This window comes from Rana temporaria, chromosome 3, assembly GCF_905171775.1.
Source record: "Rana temporaria chromosome 3, aRanTem1.1, whole genome shotgun sequence".
NCBI classification, from domain to species: Eukaryota; Metazoa; Chordata; class Amphibia; order Anura; family Ranidae; genus Rana; species Rana temporaria.
This window is the reverse complement of record NC_053491.1, coordinates 467,643,203-467,653,914: the sequence shown is the minus strand read 5'-3', so window position 1 is coordinate 467,653,914 and position 10,712 is coordinate 467,643,203. Positions and strand designations below refer to the sequence as shown.

Here is a 10,712-nt window from a genome sequence, read left to right as displayed (position 1 = left end):
TTGCTGCAAACCGCTCAGCAATAGGTACAGAACCATGTGAATGAGCCCTAAGACTAGAGCTACACAGGAGAGTTTACAAACCCAATCCTGCCAACAACATCGCTAGCTGTTAATCGCTAGGACTAGCAAATGATCACCAAGGCCAGATTTACATTGTCGTTCTGCCATTCTGAATGGAACCCCAATGCGCCTTGCTGACGCACCTTGTTTATTTAAAAATTGTACAAATGTAATGGGCAGCCTAACAGAAGGAACTTTGGCACATGTGCATTAAACACGCCCCCAAATATAAAATTGGGCCTTGAAATATATGGCCCCCTATGGTATAAGCTACACTGGTAGTAATCAGTAGCATCTTGTAGCTTTCAATTGCACATGATTGAAACATTGATCAGTCATGTGAGATTATGCTAATGCATGTTGGTTGTATAGTGTACTCCATGGAGAGACATTTGTATCATCAGTTTTTTGATCACTTGCTACTCCTAGTGATTGATCCATAACAAATATAGTAGCGGGACTAAGCTACTGAAATTCTCCTGTGTAGCTCCACTCAAATAAGGTGGCTGTCAGCAAGTGGTTAACTGTCTCAGCATCAAGAGATCAATCATGTTTTTCTGAGGCAGCCATTTGGGTGTGGTGATGAATTGCCCCAGCTGGGGGTATTAGTGACTGGTGGGAGGGGTATAAAGGGAAGCTCTTTCTTCCTTCCTCCTTGTGCTGTTGGTCTTGCAGGCAGGATGGGTTTAGGAGTGAGGAGCTGCTGTAGTTGGTTGTTGCTTTTGGCCCTGGTTTATGGACCAGGGTTTGGATGTAGTGGTGATGGAGCCTTGGTGAGACATAGGCGCCAATCAGACTGGTGGAGGAATAACCAGCGGGTTGTACCTGGCCAGAGCCAGGGGTCTTCTAGAGGGGGTTCTGGAGGGACTTACTCTGGAGCTAATGCAGTATATGGGTTTGGGGCTTCTAGAGGTGGGGCTCAGAGGGGTTCAACAGGTGGACGTGCTGGTGGGATGCTCCGCCAGCAGCCCCCGACTGTAATTTCATCTAGTTCCCCCATCAGTGTCCAGTGTGAAGAGGACCGCATGGTGGTCAGTGTCGTGATGGATTTTTATGGGAATGGAAAGCTGGTGAAATCTTCTGATCTGAGCCTGGGACCCCAAGGCTGCAAGCCGAACACCCAAAGTGCTGATGAAGTTATCTTCCAGATTAGTCTCCAGGACTGTGGCAACACTGTGCAGGTAATCCTCCACACTTTTATTTTTTTCCAACCTCATTGGTTTCAGTAAATGAAACCCTGGTTGCTATGGGTTATTGCACTTTGCAGTGCCATTTTAGGACTGTGTAGCTTATATTCCATGGCTCTACAAATTAGCAGGACATTTGCCCCAAGACTGTTTTACTTCTGTGGGGGGGGGACCTGTGTGCTGCTGCTGACCTTGTTCACAATGGGAGCACCCAATGCTCTCTTGCTGAATTTAACTTTGTTGCAGGGTTCTTAAGTGTGGACCAGTAACTTTTTATACTGGCAGTAACCTTTACTGGCAGATTGTTGAAATGGCCTGGTCTTTTTAAAGCGGGGGTTCACCCTAAAAAATTCTTTATCTACCATACAAACGAGCATACTAGCGTCAGCTACAGTATGCCTTTTTTTTTTTTTGTGCTGTACTTACGGTTTAATCCTTAACTTTCGTTTCAGACTCCCGCCGGGAAATGGGCATTTCTAAAAAGAGGGGTACATGATTGACGCCCAGCTATAAGCTGAAATAGGACGCGGACATATATGGCGCCTGCGCAGTCAGCTCCTAGTCTGTGCGCAGGCGCCGTGAAGAGCAGAGTCCTACTCCGGCTATTTTCGGAACGTGTGACGAGCCATAGCCGGCCGTCAATCATGTTCCACTCTTCATAGGAACGCCTACTCCCCGCGGGTGTCTAAAACGAAAGTTACGGATTAAACCGTAAGTACAGCGCAAAAAAAAAGGCATACTGTAGCTGATAGTATGCTAGTTTGGATGGTACAAAGTTGTGTTTTTGGGTGAACCTCCGCTTTAAGGTTTCATGTACACTGCTGGTAGACTGACGTTTAGGAGCAGTTGGGTGTTTACAGCCCCCCCCCCCTTTCCAAAAGCGGCAACATAAACATTTTTAAATGTAATTTTACTATCTGTCAAGTTAAATCATTCAGTGGAGGTTGTAAAATGTCCCGTGAACATTAAGCCTAAAATGCCTTCCATTCGATAACCTACTTGTTTAGACTCCTCATTAATTACTGCTGCCATCTTGGATGTGATGACAGCAGACTAGGAGCCATTACTTTGTATCAACCTTTTACCTAGTAGCTGTATAAAAAGTGGCGATGTAGGGAGGGGTGTAGGAGCTGGGCCAGCAGAGTAAATACACCTCGTTGCCCTCTCTGTGCTGGGGAGTTGGCGTATTCTCAAATAGGTTAATCCTCATAAGCATGATGGTTGGGTGATTGGTCTTGGCTATGGGACACATCCATTGTCTTAATTTTCTCACAATTGATTGTCTTAACTCACGAGTAGCACCGCAGTGTCTAAAATGTTCTGATCTTATCTACAGATGATGCAAGACTGGGTGATCTATGCAACCAACTTGACCTACAGCCCAACCTCCTCCATTCCAATCATCAGAACCAACCCAGCCGTGGTCCCCATAATGTGCTACTACTACCGGTGAGTCTACACTAGGATACAATGCAGGTCCTAACAATGCATCTTTCCTGGTAAATATGTTAAGTAGTGGGATCAATGCCCCCCCCCCCTACCAAACTACTGCAGGCCATGCACCACAACCCAGAGGTTTGGCTTAAATGATTTTTTGTCTGGTTGTATTGGCAACCCATCTGGTTAAACTCTTCAAAATGACACCAGCAGTGGTCAAGGTAGGATATTTTTCATATTCCAATAAACTTTACTTGGAGCCCACGTGAGGTGCAGCCATTTTCTTATTTTCTATTGGCAAACCATTTTGATACTAAAATCTAAATGGGTCCATAAGTCTTTGCTTTTAGGTACAACTGAGCTCCATCTTGGTCTGTACTGATGTAGGAAGTTTGTAGCCTATACCTTCAACTTGGCATCTCTTCTGCAGTGATCAACAATGGCCTCTGTTAGGCAAAAGTGTGGTAGTGGGTGGATGAGTATTGACAATAGGATACCATTAGGTGACCTCATGGCTTTAGCGACTATCATGGTAAAGATGGCAGTGCTCAGTTGTCCATATGGATTCTCTCCACTTTTCTTGGTGTAAGAGGGACCATAGCAAACTGCACTAGATGTTGAGGTAATATGAAGTCTAATCTGAGGATGGATATGCTTTTGCTCACTTGAATTTTAGAAGTGCAAGCTTTCAGGGATGTTGTACTGAATCTGGCATCACACTCTTGTGAGTTTTCCAGCAAAAGGAAGGGGCCAGTTTGAACTGCCATCCTTCATACTTGTGTAGCGCCGGGGTACTTCTAAGTACCGGTGCTGACAAAATTCTGATCTCAATTTTATTAAGGGTCTCTGTTTCAGCTGGGCTGCGCTGTGGGTTAATTCTGTTGTTGCTGGGGTGATATACCACCCTGGGGCGACGAGTGGAGTTCAGGCTGGAGTGCCTCTTGCCAGCAGCCAATCAGGAGGGTTGTTTTCTTGCGGGGCATGCTGGGAGAGGGTTCTTATGGAGCAGACTCCATTGGGGCAGGGTTCTTTTCCTATGGTGCCACCCATCTTTAGGGTGACCACACATCACGGCCCCCGGCGAGATGACCTACCGGGGTGCGCGTGCCACGTGGTGTTTCTGGTTTCGGCACAATGTTGGCCTGGAGCATTTAAAACTGTGGTGGGGCCCCAGTGATCGACTGGGGCCTTAATTCTAAGAAGATCCCAAGCAAGATAGCTGTTCGGTGGGGAGTCCGCCTGAGGAGAGCCAAGAGAGGCCGGCGATCCAATGGGGCCTGGACAATTCATCGGGGATCAAGGTAACCGGACACTGAAAAGGTTGGATGTCAGCAACCTGTCAGTCGGTAACCTGATTGAAAACACTACCTGAAGGAGATTCAAACACAAATTCTACCAAGGAGGATTGTCTCCATGATCTAAGTTCTAGGGAGGGTCTGTGGCAGAGATCTTTTCCCCTTCAAGGTTCCGAGTGATGCTCTGGCTGCCAGGTCGGTGTGAGAGGCCTGTCCAGGTACACCAGGGGTGGCCCGCGGAGCCCTCTGATGTGGCCCGCGACCTCCTGCTTTGGACTGGTGGGTTGGCAAGCCCAGATCGCAGGTTGCCGACCCGCCATACCGCAGCAACAGTGTTGTGAATGAAGCTGGTGGTAGAGGAAGAATGCAGTGCGGAGCAGAGCCCCATAAGCTGATGTGTCCTCTACAGCGCCGACTTTTGCCACAAGCAAAGTCTATGGCAAAGTTCAGCTAACCCGTAGGATAGACACAGGTGAACTACGCTTCACCCGCGGTGTGGGTAAACCGCAGCACATCAGTGTGAAAGCAGTCTTATGCCCTTTTCACACGATCAACCCAACCCAATTGGTACCCTCAATTCACCTCTATAGAGCGACAGATGCCCGTTTACGCCACCTACCCCAATCCAAACAGAAGGGAATTCGTGCCCTTCCATCTGGGTGGATCAGAGGGCCTATAGAGTAGCCGTGACCTGTCATCCGCCCGCTCGGCTCATTGTGGCCCGCGACTGGTTACCAAGTTGCTTAAGTGGCCCTCGCTCTTCAAAAGGTTGGGCACCCCTGAGGTACACTATACCCCCTCCGGCTGGAGTGGCGACGAAAGTCAAGTGTTGTTGGAAGCAGGACTGTTTCTGCACTTACACCTGAATCTGCTATTTCTTCTCCTCATACATCTTTACTCTACCTCAAGTTTTACTGTTTTTTTTACCCTATTGGGTAAATAAAAGCACAAGAAAAGACACCTGCTGTGTGGACATTCCATTGCTTGGCTCTCAACTACCCTAGACGGCGGAATCAGAGGTAACATGCCACCCGATTATAACAAGCGTCTCCTTCGGGGGTGAGCGCCACACTAGTTATGTCAGTAACTTGCTAGATAGTTGCCAAGATGACAACCTGTAATCTGCAACCAACAAGTTGGCAATGGCAGCTACCATGATGCTGTTCTAATATGTCCCTTTAAAAGTGACACCATTAACCACTTGCCTACAGGGCACTTGCACCCCTTTCCTGCCCAGGCCATTTTTCAGCTTTCAGCGCTGCTGTCGCACTTTGCATGACAATTGCGTGGTCAACACTGTGCCTAAATTATCATTTTCTTCACACAAATGGCTCTTTATTTTTTTTTATTGGTGTGTGGGGGTTTTTTTTTTTTTTTTTCTTTTCTGTTTAGTAAAATATTCTCATTCTCCTGATGAGCTGAACTGATTAGGTGGCACTGAGGATTAATTGGTTAATATGGATCTCTGAAATTAACATGTCACCTCTGGTTCATTACTGACACTCCTGTTCTCTGTATAGGCATGCCAATGTGAGCAGCAAAGCCATTGAGCCAACATGGGTTCCATTCAGCACCACAGTGTCCATAGAAGAGAGGCTGTCTTTCTCCTTGAGGCTAATGACTGGTGAGTTAAGCAAAGAAAATATTTGGGAGGGGGTGGTTGTTTGAACTTTACAATGTAATCTCCTGTTTTGTCTATAGAGGACTGGAGTGGCCCTAGAAGTTCTCCCATCTATCAGCTTGGAGATATCCTCTACATAGAAGCCTCTGTGGACACTCAGAACCACGTTGGACTGATCCTGTATGTTGACCGATGTGTGACCACCATATCTCCTGATCCCACCTCTTCTCCTAGTTATGGCCTCATTGAAGAAAATGGGTATGGTTTTTTTTTTTTTATGGGGGGGTTGTCTTGTCGCCATAATGACCCCACTCTTAACTGACCATTTTCTACAGCTGTCTAGTTGATGGAATGCAAGATGACGCCTCTTCAGCCTTCATCACCCCGAGGGTTGAGCCAGACAAGCTCCAGTTCACAGTGGATGCTTTCCGATTTCTAGGAAATGATGCCTCTCTGGTGAGGACAGTTTGCATTGACTGATACAGATGGGTGACTTGTAAGAATTGATAACTTAATTTTAAATGCTTCCCAATCCAGATCTACATAACCTGTTACCTGAGAGCCGCTGCAACCACCCAGGTCCCTGATGCCATGACCAAGGCCTGTTCCTATAGCAAAGCCACACAAAGGTGAGATGGTAACTTCAAATTTTTGCTTGTGGTTCCATGGATTATTGCACACATTTCTGTGGTACTGTGTCTAGAACAATGACTCTGTGAACCAATAACATGGTGGCTTTCTGAAATGGTATAAACAGCCAATTGTAATTGGAAATTGGCCAGCGATCATTGTACATGATATGGAGAAAAATCATCCATGGGCTAATGGTCATACCTGCTGCCAGCATTATCCATATTGTACTATGCATTTGCTTTTGGAATAGACTCCTTGGTGTTTGCCCTTCCCATCAAGATTGGCGCTGCCCCTCATGCACACTGGATGGCTTTACAGCTGCAGTTGGGGTTTTTGTGCTCCCAGGAGTAGGGGCAGTTGGTGATGGATATTCAGACTCTGTCAGTGCTGTTTGCTTCATATTGGTGCCCCTTTTACACTTCATCTCCTTTGCAGTCCTACCTTTGGCAGGGCAGAGGCAGGTTTCAGCCTGTCCTCAACAGGGTTACCCAACCAACAATGTCATGGGTGGAAAGGAATCTACAGCAGGGATACAGATGGCAATAGAAGTCTTGACACGGAGTGCTAGTCTCCAAACTTTGACCAATAGTGTGTTTTTGTTTTTTTTTGGTCTATGTTGTGAGGTTTTGTCTAGTAGATTTCTCAGTGAGAATTCAATCTTTAAAGTGATTGAAAAGGTTTTTATTTGTTTATTTTAAACATATCATACTTGCCTCCACTGTGCAGCTCGTTTAGCACAGAGTGGCCCCTGACTGCCTCTTGCACCCCCCCAAGCAGAAGCGCTCTCCCAAGGGGTTTACCTTTCAGGTGCATTCCAAGTCTAGCACTTGACCCTGCCCCCCGCATCATTGGCTTTGACAGCAGCAGACGCCAATGGCTGCGCTGCTTGCTATCACTCTATCCAATCAAGAGCCAGTACCCTGTGGAGAGCGTGTCTGACTGAATGAAGGGGCTCAAGTAAGTAAAACTGGGGGGCCAGTCACTGCCAGGCTTTTTTTTTTTTTTTTTTTTTTTTTTTTACCTTTAAGGCATAGAATGGATTAAGGTGAGAAAACATGAGGGTTTACAACCCCCTTTTAAGCCTTGGACTACAGTAAAACAAATTTTGCATGCTTCCCATTAGTATAAAAAACATACACTAAGCTTGGGTTAAAGACTAAAAAAAAATACATTCAGTTCCTTCACTCTGGTGGTAAAAGGAATCTACAATGGTGTCAAATAGCTGATGCCTGCCTCCTTCAACCCAGAAGTTTATGCACCTGTCACTTCAGTGGAAGTGTAGGTATTGGCCGATCTGCTGTGATGTGTATGCTGCTCCTAGTCCATCCACCGATACAACTTGATCAAAACCTTGGAGATCTTATGAGCACTGCTTGATGGCCAATCTTCAGGGAAGTAGAGCATGCATGCCTAATGGGGCTTCAATTTGATCAACTTCATTGTTCTAGCTGTGCTGATTTCAGATCCCATTTGCTAGTTCCACTACAGAATTCAGATCCAGGGATTGTGGGATATATAAAGCATTAACCTGTATAGTGCCATGTCTTGAGTGCAAGTTACAAGGAATTGGAAAAATACTTTATTGCCAACACATGACGCCATGAAACTACATGATCTATGCACTCGTGAAGGTAAGGTTTATAATGCCTTTTTCATAAAGGCATATCTTTAGCACTTGTTGCTGTTACTCAAGTGCACTATTGCATCTGGTAATAGTAAAAGTTAAATACTACTCATTAGTTCACCAGAACTTCAAGTCTTGCTTCTAAATGTAGACTTGTCTAACAATTGTCTTCTCTAGTTGGTCTGCAGTTGAGGGCCCCAGCAGTATCTGCCAGTGTTGTGGTACAGGCACCTGCAGCAACCCTACTGCTCTGGTTTCCGGAGGAAGGGGCAGATTTGGAAGACCAAGAGGCAAGAGGGACGTCTTGGATGGTGAGTTATTAACTGTCAGCTGCTAGATACAATGTTATGAATGTAGGTGATCTACATTAACAGGTATTGGAGTAACTTTTGACATGACTCAAGTTGTGCTGTAAAGAGCGGCTCTATTTACCTAAATGATAAAGTCTATAATGAGCATGAATGGGGGGGGGGGGGGCTTCAAAGTTTACCCAGAAAGGAGGGGGGCTCAAAGTTTACCCAGAAAGCATAGACTCACCGTAGTGTGATTAAATTTGACATTTAATGCATTCAGTGTAAAAAGGCCGGCTATAGTGTAAACACCCATCCTTCTTGGATTCTAGCAGCACAGTGAGGTCGGCATGTCCCTCCTGCCGACGTGTTTTGCCTTAAACTGAGGTCCTGGGGCACGGGTGGTGTACTGACTCGCCACATTAAATACCATATGCAACTGAAGCCCCACCTCAATCTGGGGGGGTAGACCGCAAATTTGCCATAGAGGGGGGAGGAGTAACTATTACCTACTCTAACTAGAATAGGGGAAACCCCCCCCCCCCCAACACTCCATACCACAACCTAGATAGTTAACCATTAGTTTTATCCCAATTCTGTCCAATATTGACTGAAGGAACAACTTTAGGATGTGAAGGTCTAAAATGGGTACTAACTTCTGGACACTTGTGTAAAAGCTAGATTGACTGCAAGCTCTTAAACTGCATGGAATTGTACAGAAATGTGTATTGACCTCTCACTTTTCTCCTGTTAGAACCCCACACAGAAGAGGGACAAACTGTGACCACTCTGGGACCTCTGCTTGTGATTGGACCTTCACAAAGGGATGTTGCGGCTGCAGTGACGAGGGAAGAGTCTGCCCCTGCGGAGCTCTGGGTGTTGGTGGCTGTCGGATGTCTTAGTCTTCTTGTTGTCATGGTGTGTGCAGTGTTCATTGGGAAATCTCTAAAAAAGCCACAGTATCTGCTGTCTGTGAAAAAATAAACTAATTTAATCATCCTATTGATTTAATTGTAATGCTATGGACTTCTTACTATGGTATAAAGGTATTTTTCTGGGTCCCTAGCTTTGTCTAACATGCTCAAAAGGCATATACCTGGCTCAATCAGCATCTTTGGCCCAAAGATGTTGTTAATAGTAGACAAACCCCCTGACAATATCAATGGAGTTTGGGGCATCTCCATAATGTGTACTAAAATAGCCGGGCGCTCATTACATGTAGGGAATAGGGTTGCGTCTCTAAGATTCTGTTTAACCACTTCCCCACCGCGCCATAGACAAAAGATGTCTACAGCGCGGTGGAGTTATTCTGGGAGGACGTCCCTGGGACGTCCTCCCAGAATCCTTCACTCGTGCGCTCCCGGAATCATCTGTGAGCGCCGTGTCTAGAAGACTCAAATGACGGAGCGATCACTTGTAAACAAACCGGCGTCATGTCATGACGCTGGTTCCTCCCTCTCCTCTCTGTACCGATCGGTACAGTGTGAGAGGAGAGGGAGAGCGGAAGCAGCAGCAGCTGCTGTGGGCTGGATCTGTGACAAATGCAGTCACAGATCCAGCCATCCATCCCTCCCTGTGCAATACTATGCAATACCCCAATACCTGCTAATATGACAAACGAGAATTTATTTTTACAGAATTTTCAGTGTTTTTCTTTTATAGCGCAACAAATAAAAAACCCAGAGGTGATCAAATACCACCAAAAGAAAGCTTTATTTGTGGGGGGGAAAAAAGGACAATTTCAGATGGGCACAATGTTGTATGACTGAGTTATTGTCATTCAAATTGTGAGAGCACTGAAAATTGGTCTGGTCAGGAAGGGGGTTTAAGTGCCCAGTGGTCAAGAGGTTAAATGGCTTCTCGGGTGTATGACCTATGTTAGATCTTGCATAGAGGATAAAAAGACCATAGGGACAGCTGATGGTACCGCTGCCCATTGGTCATCTGATATAGCCCCCCCCCCCCCCCAAGTCTCGTACCAATGTGTCCTTGAGGGCAAGTCTATCACTTTCTTCGAACTTATTATAAAGTATACCATATTGTGAAATGATATGAACAAACATATGGGCGCTCACAGCGAGTTTGCCAGCCACAGCATTCCCCCATAATGCACTGTTAATTCACAGTGCGTTTGGCTGCTGATTGGCCAACTAAGGCTGCTGCTTACATGGTGGCCATATATAGTAAATGGGGGGGGGGGGGGGGTGGGTGTGTGTGTATATGTGTATTAAAGTGGTTAAGGTGAACACTATGACAGAATTAAACAGCATGGGGTCCCCCCAATCCATACCAGGCCCTTTGGGTCTGGCATATCCTTTAAGGGATCTCCACACAAATCGATACCAGACACTTATCTGAGCAAGTGGTCTGGCAGGCCAGGAAATGTGGGGGGGGGGGGGTGGTTCCTGAACAATACCAGGCTGCTTGCCCTCAACATAGGGAGGGTGCTTTTGGGCTTGTTCCATGTTGATGGGGACAAGAGCCTTTTCCAACAACCCTGGCTGGTGGTTGTCAGGTCTGCGGGTGTCTTGGAATCCCCTGTTTCACAAGGGGACCCTCAGCCTC

At 46.2% G+C, this 10,712-nt stretch overlaps 1 protein-coding gene across 2 annotated transcripts; it reads left to right on the top strand.

Annotated features, from left to right (window-relative positions):
* The first annotated feature begins 710 nt into the window (after positions 1–710).
* LOC120933602 (zona pellucida sperm-binding protein 3-like) lies at positions 711–9,153 on the top strand. Of its 2 annotated transcripts, none has more exons than XM_040346894.1 (8): positions 711–1,241; positions 2,584–2,696; positions 5,500–5,603; positions 5,681–5,858; positions 5,936–6,056; positions 6,138–6,229; positions 8,035–8,168; positions 8,914–9,153. In XM_040346894.1, exons 1-8 carry the CDS (start codon positions 741–743, stop codon positions 9,129–9,131), a joined length of 1,461 nt encoding a protein of 486 aa, XP_040202828.1. In that variant the 5' UTR covers positions 711–740; the 3' UTR covers positions 9,132–9,153. The 2 variants fall into 2 exon arrangements, with proteins under 2 accessions (XP_040202828.1, XP_040202827.1); XM_040346893.1 differs by having other exon boundaries at positions 712–1,241; positions 8,902–9,153.
* The last annotated feature ends 1,559 nt before the right edge of the window (positions 9,154–10,712 follow it).